The sequence below is a fragment of the Amphiura filiformis genome, chromosome 3 (genome assembly GCF_039555335.1).
Source record: "Amphiura filiformis chromosome 3, Afil_fr2py, whole genome shotgun sequence".
NCBI classification, from domain to species: Eukaryota; Metazoa; Echinodermata; class Ophiuroidea; order Amphilepidida; family Amphiuridae; genus Amphiura; species Amphiura filiformis.
The window spans coordinates 5,138,758-5,162,390 of NC_092630.1; the positions used below are offsets into that span (position 1 = coordinate 5,138,758).

Sequence of the window (23,633 nt, forward strand, 5' to 3'; positions counted from 1 at the left end):
TCAACTAAAAGGATTTGTCCCATTGAGGGAACTGGAATGAGCGTTTTGAGCGTTTCGATAGTATTTTTTGTGGGACATGAGAGCACATCAGACATATCGAATTGCATTATGAATACGAAGAATGGGCTATTCCAGAAAATAGGTGCACACCCCCTATAGAGGAGTAAATTTTCAATCAAAGAAATGTCCGGATTTCCAAGTTTGCTTTCTGAAAACGACTGGATTTCCAGATGCCAATGTTACTGGAAAAGGCTTGGAAATCCAATCAAATAAAGGAAAAATCACGGAAATGTTGAAAATGAGCTCTCATATTGAGGATTTTTGATTTTAAACTATTTTTCTGCCGGAATTTTTTGCCTTTGGGCACTTTAAAAGTCTGGATTTCCAACAGTCACGACAGGACAAAAAGTCCGGATATCCGAACTCCTCTATAGGGGGTGTGCATCTATTTTCTGGAATAGCCCAATGTCTTTCTGATATCAAATAATTTTCATTTTATGAAAATCACGATATAATACAAATTTTATGACAAATTAATAAAATTTGATATTTTTTACATTTTTGAGATATAACAGTCCTCGAAGTAAATTTTATAAATTTAATGATATATTCTTAAAGTGTACGTAGCTGGGAGGAAAAGCCGACGATCAATTGACAATTTTGACCTTTCATATTGAAGATATAGATTTTTTTCCCAAAAGGACCTAATTTATTTTTGGTGTTTTGGGAAAAAAATCCACATCTTCAATACGAAAGGTCAAAATTTTCAATTAATCGTCGGCTTTTCATCCCACCTACATATACTTCAAATACAAATCATCAGATTTATAAAGTTTACTTCGAGTACGGTTAAATATCAAAAATATCAATTTTTAATGATTTGCCATAAAATGTGTATTACATTGCGAATTTCAAAAAATCAAAATTATTTGATATCAGAAGAACATTCTTCGTATTCAGAATGCAATTCGATATGTCTGATGTGCTCTAATGTCCCACAATAAATACTGTCCAAACGTTCATACCCCATCCCTTAAGGGGGTACTACACCCTTGTGGTAAATTCGTGACTATTTTTGCATTTTTCTCAAAAAATAATAACACACTGGTAACAGAAGTTATATATATTATTGGGGCAAGGAATCCAGTTACTACACTGGAATTTCAGTGACTAAAGACAAGCGGTTCAGTTTATATGATAGAAAATGAGGTACATTCTAGCGGTACCTATTTTCTCTGCTCTTTTCTTATCATAAAAAACAAACCGCTTGTCTTGGGTCGCTGAAATTCCAGTGTAGTAATTGGATTCCTTGCCCATATGTAACTTTTGTTACCACTGTGTTATTAGTTTCTGAGAAAAATACAAAAATAGACACAAATTTATCGAGGGGTGTAGTACCCCCTTAACCTGAGAAGCTCTGAGACTAGTCATGCTAGTAGTATACTAGTAGGCTATGCACAACATGTTATTCTACATCACGTAGGCCCTATAGTGTGGTTTGATTAAATTGTGGGTGCAGGGGTGGGGGTGGGGGTGTGTGTGTGTGGGGGGTTGCAGGGGGCTTCACTCGGTTCCGCTATACAATACTTAGTTAGAGTTCCACAAAAACACTTATCAGCTTTAACATTCAAGTATTCAAAACTTAAAATTTAATATGAAAATTGAAAAATAAAATATGGACTGTTCCCAGAAAGTGAGGAGGGAGGGGTTACCGACGCAAAACGAATTAATATTTTATTTGGCCTATAATCGGAAGCATAGGGACCGTTCACAAATTTTTAGGGGCCTGATGCAAAAAAATTGCATCGCAAACATTTTTCGGGCCCCCCCTTTTCAGGTCTCAAAAATTTCAGGGCCCTCCCCCTTTTTGACATGAAAATTATGGGTCAACCCCCATAGAAAAGCATAAACTTTAAGTCCCTATTAAAATAAACATGTTATAATAGAGACTTATTGTAAGTCTAAAATAATCAACCATCACTTGGAAATTTCGCGGGGTATTTGACCAATCAACGCTCTTATATACTGCCACGCCTACACCGTGCCCCCACCACTCCACAACGTCATCGATTGTATACAAGTCTGTTGTGTTGCTTGTGAGCATGTGCTCTATGATGATGTGTGGTACCACGGCTTTTATAATCACGCCATACGAAAACAGATTGGAAGCTGTTGTTGTTGCTTGTGAGCTAGTTCAGTTTAGTACACAGAAGATTTATTTTAAAATAGATTGATCAAATGAAAACCTTGTTCTGCATACTGAGATAATTCTGAGGAGAGTTGTGTTCAAAATTAGGAAGTTTTAGGGTCACTTTTTAAGGAAGTTTGATTTCATCATCATCGAGAGGTCAACGAGCGGACATCAATTCCACTTCAGCTCGGGCATCATTTCGCCATTTTGCGGCGCGAGAAACCTCTAAACATGAAAGTTAACGTTCGAATCCGCGATGAATGGCTTCTGATTCCTTGTAAAACACAGGAATGTACCGTGGAATGGTTAGGGAATGAAGCCTTGCACCGTTATAGAGGTTTAAAGGGTTATAACAACAACAGTGACAGTGTACAAGAAATACGAAGATCGCAAGGAGGGAGCTTGTTGTTTCCAGATGACCCAATCGAAGACGTTATTGAGGATAACGATTTTGTTTACGTTGGTAAGTCGACCTTAGGAAGTTAGGCTGACCTTGTCCTCATTGCACGTACACCTTTGACTGTAGAGATACTGCTATCCCTATCATTTAAATAGTTCAAATGGTTAGCTTTATAGCCATGTAACATTTTTAAATGTAGGCCTATATACTTTGGGAAATAGTGCCGTACTATTACGCTGACTTTCGTATTCGGCGAGGTATTTCGACCTCCTCGTTTGTTTACAAACAGAGAGGTAGACAAAGGGGCCTGTCAAACCTGTTCCGCTTGTCCAAATACTCAAGTATCAAAAGGATGGTCCACAATAGAGACTAAATCAGTGATTCACGCAACATGAATAGGGGATTAAAAACTGTGAAGTAGCACCATGTGCTTCTATTGTCCAATTTGCCATCAAGATTTCGAATGAAAACAGTTCAGACCCAGTACACGATAATGTCAGAAATTAATAATTTGTTCTGGGTCTGATTATTCGGACTATTTGGGAAATATGGGGGGATCTAAATAATCATGAGTGAACACCGGTTGGTCCCGGGGGGGGGCACTCGAATTTTTTTTTGGTAGGGGTGTGCCACCGCCAGTTTCGAACTTGAGGTCTAAGGAACTGATCGGCCAGCCAAAAAGGAGGGTCTAGGGAACTGATTGGCCGGTCAAAAAGGGGGGTCTTGGGAACTGATTGACTGGCCAAAGGGGGGTCTTGGGAACTGATCGGCCGCCAAAATCTGAAAAATCTCGGAAACTAAACCCGCAGGCCAAACCAGGGTTCAATTGTGTTGCGTTTTTGCCACAGATTTTTGAAGGAATCGATTTCACTTTGAATTGTGCATTAAATTATTAATCAGGAAAACCATTAATGCAAAATAGGTCTGGTTTGGCCCATTACGATGGAAACCTCAAAGCAAAACAGCATTCAAATCAAAATGACTAGACCCTGTAGACCTACAATCTATGCTATTAGCCTACTGATAATTATAGCAGCATTACAAAAGCCCACCATAAAAACAAACCCACAAGAATTATTTTTTTCAGTGCCGAATAGAAAAACATTTAGACTACATTGAACTGTCATGCTTATACCATGAGATGATTGAGTGAAGTGTGCAGAATTTGACAGCCATTCCACTCCCGATTTTACTAGACCAGTAGATCGTAAATTACCTTTTAATTCATTGTTTATGGAGAGCTGCAAGGATGTGTACATAATTATTAAGGTACTTTTCCTCATATTTGGCAATTCAATTCCAAAAAGAGATCTCAAAATCATTTATTTCTAGCTAAATGTTCACCAGCTGGACTCTCGCGATCGGCATTGCTGCAATGTTTATTTATTATCAGTCAACCAGTGTTGCCACTACTAAAGGAGCCCAAAATCCCACCCAAAGTTCACCTTATTCCTTACAATGTGTTTCAATGGGGAAGAAATTAATGGACCATTCCCTTTGTAGTTTTTTTGCTCGCAAAAGTGGCTTTTGGTTCTGCTTTTGGGCTTGAAATAGTAGGACAGAAAACACGTCTCTCAAGATGCCGATGAGAGCGGAAATCGATGATCTGAGGGTCTATGAAAAAAAAAGAAAAATTTTGGGGCTTCAGAGCGGGCAAACAATGAATTCAGAGGGTCTAAGGAACGGCCAGTGGCTCTGAAAAAGGGGGTCGTCGCCGCGGCACATACCCGTATAGCTGGGAAATGTGAGTGCCCCCCCGGGCGGTTGGTCACTGCATTTATTTGGGAATGGGTAGGCACTGCAGCTTGATTCACCATCCACAAATATGGGGGGATCTAAATAGTTTTCTTGGATGCTATACCTCCAAATACTCCCTGAAGTTTTAACTGGGTCTTAAAAAGGGGGATAAAAAAAATTGTATTGCATCCGCGTATTTTGCAAGTATTGTAAAATATACAGTTTTATTGTATCGCTCAAAAAGCCTGATATATGGGCAATTCCAAGCGTTATGGAATGATGCAAACTGCCTTTGTATGAATTTCTTTTGATGCAGCAGCCAAATATGTTCAGCACAAGGTGAATAGCATAATGTTAAAGTATTTTTGGTTAGTGAATGATTAAGGTACATGTAGGAGAAACTTTTCCAAACCACCCTAATTTCCTAATTTGCATATGCAAAGTTCGTGTTGCGGAATGATGCGCACGGGACCAGTATTTTTTGCACTAAAACATTTTTGACAAACTCTGTGTGTTTAGTATATTAAATTTGCCACTTAATCTAAAGCTTAGGATGTAAACTGACAATTGTCAGTATCGATTTAAAAAATTTGGGCATCGTCTCTTTATGCCAAATTTTCCGACACTAGGTCACGCTATGGAATGATGCAAGGAGCGCTTGGAATGATGCTGTGTGTAAAATCCGTAGAAAATGAAAAGCAGTCCATGTTTGAAAATAAAAATAAATAGATCAATAAATTTGAGTAAATTGTGTTTTATATACTTGGCTACATATGTTAGCTGACAAATATCAATATTTATCCAAAAATATTTATCACCGATTTTTTTAAATCAGATAACTTGTGTTGCATGGTCACATTTTGAAACTAAAATTATGTCAACATTTTGCTAGTCTAAAATTCTTGGAAGTGAAATTTAGCACTGGGTGTTAACCATAGGATGTAACATAACAACTATCACCATCTATCAAGAAATAATCATCACTGTTTTTATTTTATCGTAAATTTAAAGAAAAAATCCTTGCAATCCATGAATCCTTATATGGCGTTGCGGAATGATGCAGTGGGTTTTGTGGAGTTATGTCACTTACAATGGTTCAGGCAATGCTGAAACATCAATTACTGTAAAGATAATTCTGTGCAATGCATTTCAGAAAGTTCTAACCCAAAATTGTGAATATTTTTTTTCAAACGGGCACATTATTAAATGCATCATTCCGCAACATTGCGAAATGATGCAACTTTAATTAATCGTTACCGCCATAAATTAGACTTTTGAAAATTATTTTTGGGTCATTGGATAGGGATGAATAAATTTGCTTTGCATTCTAGTTTCAATGAAAATCAACCTTATTTTAAAATTGCAGTGGTAATAAATGATACTTTTGCGTTGCGGAATGATGCTTTTAATCGTAAAATTGGTACTCAAACAATGCTGACGAAGCTACACGTTATAAAATTTGAAAATTTCTGGTGTTTATATTTTGAGCTACTTATAAGCTTTATATTCACATGCATAATTTGTTTCCAAAATTTTACAGTACAGAGCAGTTGCTGTGTTTTTAGTTTTGCTGCTTTTACCAGTCAAGAATATGCAAATTTATGCAAATTAGGATGTTTTTCTAACAATGGACACCATTTCCTCCTAAAAAGTACGTTTTCAGAATATATAGCTTTTTAGCTACAATATGAGACCAAAATCACATACTTGACTTGATTTTTAAATTTTGACAATTTGGGCGAGGTTGCTTGGAATTGACCATATATAAAATAAATAGTCAATATCACACTCATATGCGTAGATCCGGGGGGGAATCCCCCACCATTGTTGATGCTTTTTTGTGGGTTTCTAACCAAATTAACCTCATACTTGGCAATTTAAAAAAAGTGCAATTTTTTGTGCTTTGAGCAAATTTATTTCCCTTTTGTACCATATTTTCGTCAGTTTTAGCTTCAATATGTTAAATTTTCTGCATGCTTCACAGTTTTCATGGGGGATCCATCAAAAATTTCCAAGATTGAATAAATTGTGAGTAATAATTTTTCTGCATTTTTTATACTAAAAAATATTTAAATATTAACAAACATTAAAACATTTTTTTTATGCATGGCTTAAAGGAAATTGGTTCAAACCCCAAAATCAGGCACTTTTTCCCAGATACTGATGAATCAGTTGGATTCATTACAATTACATCAGTTCCATTCCAATTCTTATACTTCAATTCATATGCTCTTTACATTGTTACTCCTCTTCAGGTTTACGTTCACCAACTTAAAACCCAATACGAACAATTCCAAAATTTGACCCCTATATGACCTATGACCTCAAAACATTTTCACTCACCTGATGCTCCCTTACACAGAGATTATTATCACTAGGTAATGTTTGATATTGAAATTTACTTTTACAAAGGAGAGCAATTTCCCCCATCGCTTAATCTAAATCAACAATGACCTCATTTGACACCTAGATGACCTTTGACCTCAAATATCTCCACTCACGTATTGTCCTCCTACTCAAATATTATTATCACCAGGTTTGGATGGCATGAGTAGGAAGCAGACACTGTTAGGGTACAAACACCCCTACACATATAGGCCTACCCCACAACCCACAACCCACATACATGGATTTGCTAAATAGTCTTGTGGCCTAAAAACAACCGACATTCGCACCTTATAGTATAGATTAATTCATTCATAGCTCTTTTTGTTTTTTGAGAATAAAGCATACAAAGTAACAAGCAAAATTTCAAGAAATATTATTTTTCGAAAGGTACCAGTACATATTACAGGCCTACACATACTGAACCCCCAAATAGCACCTTTAAAGCCAAGAATTGAATGTTTACTGGTAATATTCTTAGTAACAAAATTCAATCATTACTTAGGACCTATGCCCTGAAGCTTCATTCTAGTTGTGACATATTTGTCATCATAAAAATTGACCCAAATATTTGAAGGTGATGTGTGCATCAATAGCTTTTGGTCATCATCGTGTTACCAGGAAATGTACATATTTCCAATATTCAGTGATCTTGCTTATTTATGCAGGTCTTCGATGTGAGGGATTCAACTTTTACCATGTTTACTGCATGTTGCATGGTCAAACATGTTACATGTAGTTGAAAATTATCAACACATATTAAGATAACAGACCACCCGTCCCACTTCCCTGCACAGACAGACCACTAGGAACATGAATAGAGTAAGATGTGTAAATTAAATATGTCATCATAACTCAGCAGGTAGCTCTCACCAGAGATATTGGATCAAATAGGGGAGAGCGGGGAGTGTTCGCCCTATTTTTTTCTGACCAGCCTAGTGATGTCAATTTTAAGGTTAGGGATGACCTGATTAGCCCATGTGAAAGCCCTATGTCTTAGCTATATACGGCCACAATCCCAGAACTATAGGCCTTACAATAGCAACAGGATAGAGCAAACAAAAAAATTTTGCAAAGTGGCGAACTTGCCCCATATTGGGGCAGGTTCGCCCATGTGGTGGGGTAAGTTCACCCTAATCACAAAAAAAGATTTAAACATTGCATAACAATAACATATTCAATGCAAACATTTAGCAAGAGTATACAGGGCATTCATTCTCTTCTGGGGAGTCACTAAATTTGTTGCAGGGGTCGGGTCATGGTAAAATGCAGGGGTCCAAAGTGAGCTTAAACGGATCATGTTTACAACTGCGGGGAGATTGAGGATTAGGACATAACCGGTGGCATGAGTAAAACTGATACCACATAACTTTAAAAAACATGCTTTTCAGTAGTTTTACCTTGTTTAATGGTATAATTATCAATATTTTGCATAATACGCTGATGGGGCAGGTCCGCCCTCCAGTTTGGGGGTAAGTCCGCCGGGAAGATATAGGCGAACATGCCCCATCCTCAAAAGGGCGAACGTGCCCCTTATGCACATTTTTGTATTTTCTTCCGGGTATGCAAAATACAAATCGAATAAGGAGTTTATAACTGCATTAAATCTTTGACAAATCCCACATGTTCCCAACACAGATTTCCATTAAAACCATCTGTATTTATGTATCAATGATAATACAACATTATTAATGCAACAAAAATTACGTTTTGGTGTAATTTTTTTTGTTTTGGCTGCAGTTCGATGAACACGTCCCTATATGTCGCGTAGCTAATATGAGAAGTTTATAATGACCTATGTCACCTAATTTTGCCATCACCAAATCCCCCGATAGCCGTAGTGCTGAGAAACAAGGGGTGGGCGAACCTGCCCCTAGGGCGAACACTCCCCGCTCTCCCCTACCATACAACACACCGAGATACTGAACTCAAACAAAGCATGTATGGTACCCGGTGTGTCTGCCCACATGATCCCATAGCCTGCCAAGATAAGTGTTCTAGTGAAGAGAACCAGCAAAACTTCCTAGTCAAGATTCAGAAAAATTATTTTCCTAAAACATATACCTATTTTACCTTAACATGCAAAATCAACACAATATTTCTGATATCTGCACAGGCCAATTTTAGTATTTCTGTTTGTCATAACCATTTTGATCAATTTTTGCAACATTTTTACAAGTTTCCGTTTTCTTCATGAATTATTTGAAGAGCTTATTTCCAAACCGTGTTAAGTCCACAAGATTCACTTTGAAGAATATCAGGAATTTTCTTTATGGCAATGAAAAAAAATTCGATTTCTATAAAATTACAGTGAAGTGAAGGCGACATAAATAGGACCATAAAAACATGTTAAGTTAAAATCTAGAGACTTTTGATTTTTTTTAATGAATTAATTTGTTTTAAAAATAACACGCAATTTCTGGCATGGACTTAACACATTTTGACACAAAACATAGTATCTGTAACACAGAACTAACCATATTTTTCTCAAACTAGTCTTAAAAGATAACAAATTTATTAGAAACATACAAAACGTGATTCTCTCTACTATAAAACACAATTTTGCTACAAAACACCTTGCATCTCGAACCCCCTCCTGCTGCCCATTTTTTACCAAAATTCGACGTTTAAAATAGTTCAAAATTCAAAACTTAGTTGAATTGCATTTCTCAGAATTAAATAAACATCATTTCACTGACAATCATAAGTGATGACCTGAAATATCCACTTGTTTTAACACATTATCACAAATATTTCCCCCTCCCCCCATGCTGCCACCCTAATCTCAAATTGACAGTCGTAAGTTTGTAAGTTTAAGTTTTTTTATACCTTTAACTTTAAAATTATACCTTGAATTTAGTAGCACATTTTGATAATCATACAAAATAATAATATCAAAATCTAACTCTACCACCATCCTCTAACATTGATTCTACCATCACAGCCTCTCCCTCTTCCCCTTCCCACCCTATTCATGTCTTTCTGGAGGTATCTATCAAATATTTCAGAAATCCCATACAAACTAAGCCTACTAATATAAAACAAAAACAACAACAACAACTTTTTATGCAGACCAAATTCATGTATACTAGTCTCAGGACCAAACAAGAACGTTGGCGATTAACTATTGGAAGCCCTATGCCGTGCTACTTGCCTACAAGCTGCCCACAAGGGCATTGTTAAATGGACTTAACACAGTTTGCTACCAAACTGGATTGGACTTAACACGTTTTGGAAAAAAATCGATACTTTGTGTGTAAACATTTCGGAACTTGACTAATTTTGGGAAAAAACCAACACATTGCTGGATAGCCCTAGTTACTCACTACCCATTTTCATCAAAATCTCAATTTTGAAGGTGGGTGGACTTAACACGGTTTGGAAATAAGCTCTTCATTTATAGAAACAACAGGAAACAGAACCCAATCAATAAGTGCTGGCAACCCAGCACAACAACCCAGCACAAAAATGATAAATAGGTTAGATATATAGGCCTATGGGATAAACCCAAACCAAAGTTATTATTTTATCAAATTTTAAATTTGATGATATTGTGCATAATGGTATTAACGATGTAAATAGTGATTTATGGGTAAAACAAATCACTTGTTATCAGGCTAAACATAGGACATTTTGTCTAGTTTCAAAAAAACATTTTCGTTAGAAAATTATGTCATGATGGTGAACCGCTCCTCTTGTGTCTCAATTTGTAAATTAAGAATTAGCGCACATCAGCTAATGATTGAAAAAGGTTGTCATTTAAATATTAAGCCTGAAGATAGGATTGCGTTGAAGATGAGTTTCACTTTGTTATGAAGTGTTCTTTTTACAAAGATTTGCAGATAAGATTGCTTGATAATTTTAGAAGCACCTATGACATTGACAATCTGTCTGATTATTTCCAGGATCGATATCTGTGGTCTGATAGAGATATCTTTTCTAATTATGAGTGTACAGGACAATGATACCATTCAGCATGGTATGACCCCATGAGTGGTGTCATATGAAAGAGGAAAACATAAAGAATATAATAAAAATATTTCCAAAGCGTCGGAGTTCATCCAGGGTCACAGGGGTCAAAAAGGTCATTTTAACTGAAAATGCTCCGATTGAGCTTAAATTTAAATGCAATGATCGTTGTGACATTCTAAACATGTTTTAAACATTAAAAAAATTATTTAAGGTCATTAAGGGGTCATAAAGGGGTCAAAGGTCGTGGTTCTCAAAATGCTCCAATTGAGCTGAAATTTAAATGCAATGATCCTTATGACATTCTAAACATTTAAAAAATATTTTAAGATTCATTTAAGGTCATTAAGGGGTCATAAAGGGGTCAAAGGTCAAGTTTTCCGAAATGCTACGATTGAGCTCAAATTTAAATGCAATGATCCTTATGACATTCTAAACATCTTGAAAATATTTTGAAATTCATTTAAGTTCATTAAGGGGCAATAAAGGGGTCAAAGGTCAAGTTTACAAAATGCTTCAATTGACCTGAAATTTAAATGCAATGATCCTTATGACATTCTTAACATGTTTTAAATATTTTAAAATTCATTTAAGGTCATTAAGGGGTCATACAGAGATCAAAAGTCAAGTTTTCAAAATGCCAGCTTCTCACAATATACTGCCAAAGCCACATGGTTCAGCTATGGTGCGGTTATCGCTCTAGTTTCAATTGCACACTATTTCAACCCATTATAATTTAGGTGAAGTTTTATGTTTACCAGGCCAATTTTCAATTTTTTTACTGTTACACTGTAGGGAGGTTGATATTTTCTTCGGTTTTTTTAGGGGGGTTTCTTTTTTTGGGGTGAGTTAGCAAAACAACTTATTGTGGGTTCAACCCTCCATCCCGCAAAAACCACACTGCTTTGTAACTATGTTATTGAAAATATCTGGTTAGAACCAGTTGCATGCAGCACTGACTCAACTTCACTCAAGTCAAGTATGTCACATGCCAATTATAATTTAACAATGTTGCCAGTTTAGCATACTAGAATTCATAATGTTTATATTTATCAGAATGACTAGCCTCATAAACTGTGTGCTTCAAAGTAAAATTATAGTGTTGTAGACCACATAATCAATACATTTATTGAATATCTTAGATCACATGGTGAAGGCTGAAGCATAAAAATAGCAAAATAGCCCTTTAGGCAAACTGCATAGTATTATACTAGTATTGTGCCCTTACCAACTTGGCATCAGGTTGTGTTTGCTTTTAGCCTTTTACAAGACTTGTGCTGTAACGAAGAATTTGACTGCTATGTGTAGGCTATATTCAAGTGTTCGCCAGCAAAGTGGTTACAACATTTCTCCTTGGCAACTGGATCACGCACCTTTTGGAATTGGTAGTATGCCATAGACTTTGTGTTGCGATCATTTCGATCGTGGTACAGAACTCAAAAGCGTGATCCAGTTGGCATGATAATCGGATTACATGTAACACTTCGCTGGCGAATTGAATATGCTTTTGTGGACTGCTTTCAGAGAAAAACATACATGCCAGAGCTCTTAATTGAATACCTGAGTGGAAGAAGGGCCCAACTCCCAATTTTTTACAAAAATGAGTTTGACCCAGCATTTTATTACCAGCAGACTGTTCTTCCTTGTGTGTGAAAGATGAGCCAAAATTCACTCTCTAAATAGTCTTCCATGTACACTTAATCATGGTTTTCATGGAAGACAGGCCCAACTCCATGGAGTTGGGCCCTTCTTCCACAAATATTAGGTTAAAGAAGAATTTTGTTCATTCATGAAATCTGCTTTTTACTACAATAAACTTTTTTGCTAACATATTAGTTATGCTTCTACTTGTACAATTAATTTATTAATGGATAATTACCAAATTTCTTTAGCTATTTATACCCCATTGGCTTACGGAACTAGTACTTGCAGTATATTACTGGAAGAAGGGCCCAACTCCAGCTCGTATTAAGACCTGTACCGTAGCCATAGAAACATCATATATAATTTTGAATGTATGTAATATTGTATGTTCATGTATTAAAGGTCCCCTGAAGATGAGCACATTCTGTCTATAAAACTTTTCCAAATATTAAGTTTTTTCTTAATATCTCAAAACCAGTTTTGATGGAGTTGGGCCCTTCTTCCACTCAGGTATTCAATTGTTTCATGTGATGACAGGCTGGGGTCTCAATGTTGGTTTTGGGTTTTGGTAGGCACATATCAGGGATGTGCTGCTCTAATGAATCATTCTTTTGCAACAATAATCCCTATAAAGCATGGGTCCGGATTTGAGAAAAATTGGTCAAAAGCTGTCAAATCAGCCGTTTTACACTTTTTATGGTAAAAAAAAATCCCTATGGATAGGAGTTCTAGTGGCACACCCCTGTAAAACTTTGAACCATAGAACTTGTGGATCCCCAAGTAACTGGTCTTTTTCTATGTCTTTTTATTCCAGTTCTGCACAGTGATGAGTTTACTCCAGTCAAACCAGTCCATGTTATTCCAGTGATTCCAGATCGCGTGTATCCTTTATGTGACATTCTAGGTCTGTTGGCAACACAGGCACAGATCCAGATTTTCTATGGGAGGGGGTTGATACCCCATTTAGCCTATTCCCTGATTGCTATTGGATAGCAAATTAGTTGGCACTCAAGGGTGCACTACACTAAATCCTTCCGCATTTGGTGTAACCCTTCATAGTCCTGGAAAAAATTAGCGCCTTTGCTAAATATATTGGCATCCCAAGGGACTCGAATTTGATTAACTCTTGGTTGTTTTGATAAAAACAATAGAATAGGAGCTCACATTACAAAATGATCTGTTCAGAAAATGTTCTGAATCGCATGTGCATGGGTGATTGGCTCTCGGAACAATATCATGGCAGGAACTGGTAAGGAGGCATGAGTGTTAGTTGAAATTTGGGATTTGTATAGCCTTAAGGGGGTACTACACCCCTGTGGTAAATTTGTGACTATTTTTGAATTTTTCTCAAAAAATAATAACACACTGGTAACAAAAGTTATGTATGTTATTGGGGCAAGGCATCCAATTACTACACTGAAATTTCAGTGACTCAAGACAAGCGGTTTAGTATATATGATTGGAAACAAGGTACCGGGTGTCCCAAAAAACGGTTACATATAGATTTTTGTAAATAATATAAGTTAATGTTAACAAATATAAGCATGCTTTTAATGACATTATCTATGTACCCTCTACTAGTACCCATGTGAATGTCAAGTTCACAACGTGCGCACTTATCCCGCATTCCACACATTCCTGAGCAAGCTGTTTACGTGACATAATGCAACACAAGGCACAGTACCATTATCACACAGCCACCCGTACATTTGGCGGGGTATTTGAGTAGGCACAGCCATAGCATGGTAGATGCAGTATTTTAATCTGATGAACAGACAATAAATCTTTTCAGCTTTATTTCAAGAGTTCATCCAGAAATGTACAATATTCTTACAGTGTATAGCACAACACAGCAGTGATTTCAACTCAACAAAACGCAAACAAAGCATAAATGCAAAGATTGTTACTAATTTCACAATGTTGATGTCAGAAGATACAGCGTGCAGAAACGACTTCACCAAAAACATGCACTTCTCTAAATGACCACATTTCTTTATTTGCTACCACAAAGTGTCAAGAAACCCTTGATTGAATTATTTCAGGGTTTAATATTTAATTGTTTAATATGTTTATTTTGTGCAATAAGATAAGAGAAAAAAGTAATGAAGAAAAAACAAAGATGTGCTTTTGTTCAACTTTCGTTGTGCGATGATTTGATGGTTAGCCACTCTTGACACCCGCTCATAAGTTACGTTGGTTTTAAGATACGGAGTTGAAACTTAACAGAAAACTACAAGAACTATAAAAAAATTATATCTGAAAATATGACATTGTTTTGTTGTACCAGCCCACAAAATACGGTTAATTTTCTACATGTAACCTTTTTATGGGACACCTTGTACATCCTAGTTGTACCTTATTTCTTATCATAAATAACGAACCGCTTGTCTTGGGTCACTGAAATTCCAGTGAAGTAATTGGATTCCTTGCCCCTATAATATACATAACTTTTGTTACCACTGTGTTATTAGTTTTTGAGAAAAATGCAAAAATAGACACATATTTATCGAGGGGTGTAGTACCCCCTTAAAAAATCAAATTTAAATAAAAATTTAATCTTTATTTTTAAACATTGGTTGGATCAAAGTATTAAAAATATTGTTACAGGGGTAGAAAAACAAACATACTTTCTTGTATTTTCATATGGATTTCAATGGGATGTTTATTTAGTGGTGTGCGCTTTTAACTTGGGCTAGCTATAATCCTGGTGCCTACGTGCACTTTTAAAGCTGTGTCCCCTGCTTTTCAAGACCATTTGATGCCCTTTGACTTTTGACTCTTGACCCAAAGTTGGTTAATTTCTCTCTCTGAAGGAACTACAGAGATGTGCATGTTGTAATTATAGCAATAGAAAGAGCTGATTTGACCTTGACAATATCTGCAGAAACAAAGAATTAGAAGAGCCCACAGAGGTAGGTACTTGCCCGGGGCACTCCAACTTTGGAGATGACGCGTATGTAGGGCTGTTAAGACCCCCTTTTTCAGCATCGCTGTCACCCAAAGACCCCATATTTTTACTTAACACATGCTCGCTCCAGCGCTCTGTCACCGGCGAAGACCCCTATTTTTCCATTTGATCTGTCACCCAAAGACCCTTATAAGTTCAATTTGAACAGCAACTTTCATTTATCACTGATTTTGTTACTTATTTTGAAAAAATAAAGAAATTTGAAGCCATTTAGAACTAGAAATTGATTTTGAGGTTTTTGTGGCGCTGTTTTGGTTCTCGCCTAAAGATTCCATTTAAAAAAGGTCATGTTCTCACCCAATGACCCCATATTTTTTACATTTTGCTGTCACCGAATGCCAAAAATCATGCTCTCACCCAATGACCCCATATTTTTTACATGTTGCTCTCACCGAATGCCCCTTAGTGCGAAAGCGCCAGCCCTACACCTATATACATTTCAAATTGAAGTGCCCCCCGGGGGTACTTGTAGCTTATTCTAGCTTTATACCCAATCCTATAGTGGACATTTTGATCTGGAGCACAAAATAAGATATTTTCCAGGGGGGGGGGGCAAGCAAACTTTGACAAAAGTGGGCTAAAAAGGACAAAAACTGAGCATCCCACAGGGGAGAGGGAGATTTCACACAGGCAGCTGCCTAGCTTTGCCCCCTGGCTATGCCACTGTTAGTACAGTAGCTCTGACAGCCTAAATATTTTGACAGTTTATTAATAAGGGATCTAGAATGAGCGTTTATTGCGTTTCAACAGTATTTTTTGTGGGCAGCCATGAGAGCACCTCAGACCTATCGAATTGCATTCTGAGTACGAAGCATGTCTTTCTGATATCAAATAATTTTCATTTTTTGAAAATCACAATATAATACAAATTTTATCACAAATTATAAAAATCTGATATTTTCAAATTTTTGATATATAACAGTCCTCGAAGTAAATTATATAAATCTAATGATATATTCTTAAAGTGTATGTAGCTGGGAGGAAAAGCCGATGGTCAATTGAAAATTTTGACCTTTCATATTGAAGATATGGATTTTTGTCCCAAAAAGACCTAATTTTTTTGGTGTTTTTGGTTTGGAAAAAAATCCATATCTTCAATACGAAAGGTCAAAATTTTCAATTGATCGTCGGCTTTTCATCCCACCTACATACACTATAAGTATAAATCATCAGATTTATAAAGTTTACTTCAAGTACTGTTAAATATCAAAAATATCAATTTTTAATGATTTGCCATAAAATGTGTATTAAATTGCAATTTCAAAAATCAAAATTATTTGATATCAGAAGGACATTCTTCGATTCAGAATGCAATTCGATATGTCTGATGTGCTCTAATGTCCCAAAATATATACTGTCCAAACGTTCATACCCCTTCCCTTAAAGGGTCCCAAAATTTCACAGCCATCTCGCTGACCCACTCCCAGAATTACTTTACCTGATGAAATGTAATCACCAAATGTTGGGGAATGAGGCTCGGCTGTGTTTCGTGCATACACGTCAATCATGCCCTTAATTCTATAAATTAATGCCTAATTTATATTTGTTTTTGTTGTTTACCATAGTTTCTAGCATTAGACGGATGCAGCCTTTCTACAGATGACCTGGTCAAGTTAGGCAAAGCAGATTACAAGATAAAGGTATGCTTGTTATTTGTCAAAGCATGAAAATTCACGCACCTGGATAACAGATCTGTGTAAAAGATGTCTGGATAAGGCCAAAAAAAAAAAGTTGTTTGTTTGTCCTCCACCGCCCACTCCTCAGTTTAAGGCCTGACCAATATTTTTTTTTTCAATTTTTTTTTTTTTAACTTATAAAAAATTCATTTTTTTTTCTTCAGATTTTGAGTATCGCTGGACCTAGCTAGAGCTAAAAAATGCTAGGATCGGTCATAGTTGAAAATAAAAAGCCCCCCAAAAAATCATTTTGTGTCAAACTATAACTTTGCATATTAAAGAAACAAAATGTTGTTGTTTTTTTAAGTCACCATGAATGATAGTAGCTTTTAGCTCTAGCTAGGTCCAGGAATAAGCCAAATCCGAAGAAAAAAAAAAAAAAAAAAATCCGCCCGCCCGCACCTCCTCTTTCAAAGCTGTGGAGGACAAACAAACAATTATTTTTTTTGGGCCGAAGGGAGGTTGGACTGCAGGCGTTGCCGTTTGAGGAGTGCTAGAGCCATTGCTCCCCATCACTCCCCTCAAATAAAGCTGAGGAGAGCTTATTATTGCTCTCCTACCTTTGGTGTAACAATAATAACCACATATATACAGTACAGTAAAAATGCTCTCCTAGTGCTCTCCTGTAGCACTCAAGGAGAGCGATTAAAAGCTCCCTGCAAATTTCAAACGGCAAAGCCTGGGACTGTAGTTACAAATGTTTTCTCTTACATTTTAGAGTTGTTCAGGGGCCAAAAATATTAGTATCTGTGGTTGGAGGCCTGAAATTGGCCCATAGGCTGCCTGTTAAGAACCCCTGCTGCTCCACTCTTTTGGTAAATGAGGGAGAAATTAGTGCACAGGCTCAGGTTGCAAGATTTGCACGTTAAATCCGTTTGGGTGAAATTAATGAATATACCTGTCTTTTGGTGTCAACTTGCTACACCATTTTCACCCTGATGTGGCAGTGACATCAACGCATTGAGGTAGCTTTTTCACGCACACATCTATACAGTGTATTTAAGTGCGTGCATGCTGCGAAGCTGCGCTCTATGAAGTCATTGAAATACATGTATGCAGTATTACGCACCAACGTCACTGCCACATGAGGGTGGAAAATGGTATATATAGGTGTCTCAGTGCCTGCTATGTCAAAATGGTATTTTCCTCTATACCTGAGGGTTTACTATGTCAAATATGATGAGGTTTGCTATCTATATGATAGGGTTAGGGTTATTGTCAATAAACAAATTAAAACATTCATGTAAACACATACTAATCACAACTGTATTCAACCTTTTTTCTCTGCTCTAGCTTACAGACAGCTCGTGGGACAAAGTGAAGAAGGCACGAGAGCTACTTGACAACATAGTAAAAGAAAACAAAGGTAAATTGGTCTATGTTTTTCTTTTTCAACTTTCAACTTACGATTTTAAAGTTTTAGCAATTCATTACGATGATGCAAAAGTGTATCATGAATCCCCGGCATGAATCACTTAATGGTGGGTGACCAGATCGACAGCCTCAGGCCCTTAGCCAGGATTTATTTGGGGGGGGGTGCTGATTTTGAAAAAGTGTACTTTTTTTCTTCAAAATTTGGACCTTTTTGGACTAGGGGCAGATTTAAACATTTTTGGACCAAAAAGGCATAAAAACCTCTATTTTTTCGCTCGCTACACTTACAAAATGGACATTTTGGGTAAAAAAAAGGGGACTTTTTGGGCCTTTGGCATTTTTTGGGGCGGTGCGTTGCACCCCCGCACCCCCTGGCTACGGGCCTGCACAGCCTCATCCTCCACTTTACCTCATCAAAATGCAGATTTTGGTATCAGATTCATGTCTGAAAAAATCATCAAAAAACTGTCAAATTAGTCTCAAATGTGGTATAGGGCTACTTTTTTGAGGATATGCTTGGAAATACACTGATTTGAAACTCTTTAATTTCAGTATGTTTATGAGAAAAAATAGGATCTTTCATTTGATGTCAATGATCATCAAAAAGTCTGAAAATAATCGAAAAATCATTGAGGGGGAAACAAAAAACAACAATGCACACAATACCAGAGACTAACTTTTTTTTTGGCCGTACTTTAAAAACATTATTTTACCATTTCCTGGAGCGCCCAAATTGAGTGTCTATTCTACAGCGTTATTGTATCCATGTGCCACATTTCTGGACTCATCTTGATTTTTATTTGTTTTTATCTTAATCCATGCATGTAGTGGTCTATGGCATTACGACAGGATTTGGGAACTTTGCCAGCACTGTAATCGCACCAGAAAAATTACGGTAAGCAAATTAGATTTGTTCGGGAGGGGGTCTTAGTGAAAAGGTGGGTACAGGAATGTGCATCAGATTTGGGGTGCATTTTCACGCTTTTTAGTATATTTATTCAGAAAACTGAATTGTTTAGAGATGAGGTGTTTTTTCAAAAAATCTGAAAAAGTGCAGATTTTTTATTGTTTTTTTATCCAGATTTACAAAAATGTTTCCAAAATTTGGGAAATTTACAATAATTTTGAACAGAAGTAATAGAAAGTTAATATAAAATTTGTGGATCTGTTTTTTTGTTTGTAAAAAATTGGTGTATTTTGGGGGCATAGGTTTTCGGATCTCAGCCACATGCTGACACCCCTACCTAATCCAAAATCAAGACCCCTTCCCCTGGGTGTGGACTAAAATTGTTTGCAAAGGGAAATCAGCAGTACCCAGAGTTAAATTTAATGAGAAAATTTTACTGTGTTAAGCTCATTTGAACCTACAAGACTTATTTTTAAGCAAATACACAAGATGTGTGCAAGTATGATACACAGTGTCACAGGATATTATCTGGCAATGTGCACTATTAACTTGTTCCTACCTTGCAAAAACAAATAATCTTTTAAATTATTAAACGGAATATTTATGTATTAATAGTTGACAAAGTAATTACTTGGAGATATTTCAAGTAGTGTCGATGGCCCATAGACATAATTCACATTTTTTTGAAGCGCTGTAATTATGGATTGACTTGTAGGCAAGATCCTATCGTGAGTCAAAATAATCTCATCTCTGCTGAGAAAGTTCAATATTCATTCAACAAGCAATAGGTCGAAAGTTGACCTCAAGCTTTGGAGTACCGTATGAGTTTTTGTACCTAACACACTCAAAGGTCATTCCATGCATGTAATAAAAAGTCCTTTAAAAAAGGAATGGGGCACCCAATGGGAGCTTTGATGTGATGTGCTGAAATGCTGGAGGGGGGTACTCCCACTTTGGAGGTGACGCGTATGTAGGGTTATTAAGACACCCTTTTTCACCATCGCTGTTACTCAAAGACCCCATTATCAGCATGTGCTCTGTCACTCAAAGACCAGGCTATTAAGACCCCCCTTTTCACCATCGCTGTCACCAAAAGACCCCATTACACAATACCAGCACATGCTCTGTCACCCAAAGACCCCATATTTTTCCTTTAGATCTGTCACCCAAAGGCCTAGACCCTAATATTTCTATCTGAACAGCAATGAGTCATCTATCACTGATTTTCGAGGCTTCTTTTGGCTCTCACCCAAAGACCCCATTAAAAAAGGTCATATACTCACCCAATGCCCCCCTAATTTAGATCCAAACGGCCCCTCTCTCACCCAATGACCCCATATTTTGTACACTGATTTTTGCTCTCACAGAATACCAAAAATCATGGAGTTAAAGGACTGTGCACTGACAGATCGACTGCTCAGTGCCAGAAGTGTGTAAATACAATAGCTGCCATGTGTAGCTGCTATGTGTAGATATGAGTATAATATGCTGTGTGTAAATTACCAAATGTTCACAGGGCAGCTTTTGCACTTACCACTTCTGGCAGTGAGCAGTCGAGATGAGCATGTTGCAGATCCTATTGCATATCAGTAACTTAATTTATACCAGTATTTGGATGTCATGATATCAACTGTGACCACAGATATATTCCAGTATATGTACTGTGACATACCATTGCAACAAGTTCAATGCTGAAGGTTAGGATAGAGTGTCTAGCACATTAAATGTGAGCATGATGAGGTTAGGATAAATAAAAATTCCTCTAAAAAAGGAATGGGGCGCCAAATGTGAGCTTGATGTGATGTGAGGAAATGCAAATTCCAATTGCCCTCCTTTCAATGTCATGGATGTTCCATAAGGTTGGGGGGAGGGGTACTCATGTTTGGCTTGGATAGGGATCGATCTGCCCTTGATAATTTGAAAGTGGACCCTTCCATATATACCAATATTCCAAGAAATTTGTACCCATTGATATACCAAAAGTGAGTTTTTAAAATTTTCCCCATTTTGGCAAATTTTGGCTACAGTGATTCAAAACTACTTTCAGGAAAAAATTGCGAAAATTTTGAAAAAATCACCCATCCATAACAAAGATTATCCTACAAAAAGGGTCATTAATATAACCATGATAACAAATGGCTGAAAGTGCTACGCATGTTTGCTGCACATTCCTGTATGGTTATTTCGAGTACCCTCCCCCTCCGGTGGGGGAGAGGTGGCTAAAACATATTTGTCCCTCCCCCTCAGCATGTAACCTATTCAGTCATGGGCCAGTTATGTGATGCAAGCACATACTGAAACATTACAATAAGCCTCTTGACATCTCCCCAGTTTTATCTGTCGAAAACTGCTTGCGCCTATCTATATCCCCTTTTTACATGACCAAAAAGTGGTTTTCCTCCTGGAAACCCCCACCCATTGAACACACAAACACCAGGATAGCAGAAAACTTTTTTTTTAAGTTTTAAAAAAGTCTTTTCTAGTATTTTATGCGAAAATTTAATTAAGAAAATGCTTTATTTAAAAAAAAAAGTTTTTAGTTGGAAGCGTAGTAATCTCACTGTATATTTATCCTCCTATTTTGCCTAGACAAGTTACAGGCAATTTTAAAATATTCCATTTAAAATCCACACTACCCCTGTGGTAGATTTTGGGAATATCTTTCACAAGGGGAGTATGTATTTCAAATGGCATTAACACATTAGCAGCTCCATTTGAAACTCATCCTACCTTTGTGGAAGATTCAGGTTGAATCTTTCTCAGAGGGTGTATGAAATTCAATTGGAGTTACCCAATGTGTTCATTCCATTTAAAACTCATACTCCCTCTGTGGAAGATATTTCCAAAATCTTCCACAGGGGTAGTGTGGATTTTAACTTGAATAGCCCAATGATAGCTGTATGATATGGTGTGATGTCTGCTTTTGTTTTTGTTTGTTTGTTTGTTTCTAAAGGGCAAGTTCAAGATATTTTATAAACAGATTAAAGCAAAATAGAGCATGAGTGATGACAAGCTGTGTATTGACCTCCAGACTTTGTTAGAGTAGGAAGGTCCAATTTTATCATGTGCCAGTTCTTAAATTACTACAGTTGAATAACCTTGACACCCATATAACATGCCAAGTTTCATGCTGGGTAATAAGGTTGGTCTTATAGCAAAGCTTGCATAGTATATTTTGTGTGTGCGACCTGAGAGCACACGAGGAATATGTCCTTCTGATATCAAATAATTTTGATTTTTTAAAATTTGCGATATTATGGAAATTTTTATGGCAAATTATTAAAAATTGATATTTTTTATATTTAACACTGTTAACAGTCCTCGAAGTAAACTGTATCAATCTAATGATATGTACTTAAAAAGTGTGTACATGTAGCCGGGAGGAAAAGCCGTCCATCATTTGAAAATTTTGACCTTTGTTATTGAAGATACGCATTTTTCTCCAAAAGACCCCACCCCAACTTTTTCCCCCAGTTCAAAAATAAGAAAATTGTGACATTATTTGGGACAAAAGATCTCAATTTGAGGTATATTTTTGGACTCCCCCACCTGAAATGCAACCCCGGGGCAAATAAAGCAAAATTTCGGGTTCCTCTACTGCAACAGGAATGTTTCTCTCACATCTCAGACACTTCCTTGATCTAACCAAGCTCCTGCAAGACATAGAAAGCCTATAGAAGGATCAAGGCTAAATATATAATTATTTTTAATGACTTCTAATTCAATCAACTTGAAATGCCATGGTGTATAACCATTGGCACTGGAAATGTATGATGATTCAGATGATTTTCAAAAGCAGAAAGAAAGTAAACAAGAAACAATATTTAATTTGATTTCCCCAATTGATATCTCTGATTGAGTGTACTGTAACTGTTTTGCATTTATTTTATTTTCTTTCCTTCCATTTTTTAATATTTATATTCAACAAATCCTTTTGTATAATATTCATTCATTCATTTCATTTCATTCGGCTGCGAAGCAGACGACTACAAAGTTTCTCCATGTACTACGATTTGAAGCCAAAGTGGTATGGCATCTGGCAGTAAGAAGTTGTCAAAGTCCCCCAACAGTTTTTGCACATAAGACAAGTAGGACGTTCTTTGCCTTCCAGGTCTTATTTTACCAATGAGGTGTAGAGACCATATCTTCTGCATGGTTCATCTTCCTGCATCCTCAGGATATGTCCCAGGAATCGTAGTTGTCGTGATTTGAAAAAGTTGATAAGAGGCACAGTGTTGGTGATGGTATAGATTATTTCATTACTAACATGGTTACTGCTCTTGATGTTCAGCATTATCCTGTAACATGATGTACCAAAAGCGTTGATCTTATTTTCCATGTCAGTAGATATCACCCAGGACTCACCGCCATAGAGCAATACT

General features: G+C 36.7%; 1 protein-coding gene across 1 annotated transcript in view; it reads left to right on the forward strand.

The window, feature by feature from the left end:
- The first annotated feature begins 2,128 nt into the window (after positions 1–2,128).
- The window catches only part of LOC140147918 (histidine ammonia-lyase-like), a 42,894-nt gene continuing 21,389 nt past the window's right edge, over positions 2,129–23,633 (forward strand). Inside the window, exons 1-6 of the mRNA XM_072169713.1 lie at positions 2,129–2,654; positions 13,141–13,207; positions 15,211–15,238; positions 16,860–16,934; positions 18,264–18,336; positions 19,173–19,239. Coding sequence (XP_072025814.1) covers positions 2,423–2,654; positions 13,141–13,207; positions 15,211–15,238; positions 16,860–16,934; positions 18,264–18,336; positions 19,173–19,239 — 542 coding nt within the window. The 5' untranslated portion in view covers positions 2,129–2,422. The remainder of the gene's footprint in view (positions 2,655–13,140; positions 13,208–15,210; positions 15,239–16,859; positions 16,935–18,263; positions 18,337–19,172; positions 19,240–23,633) is intronic.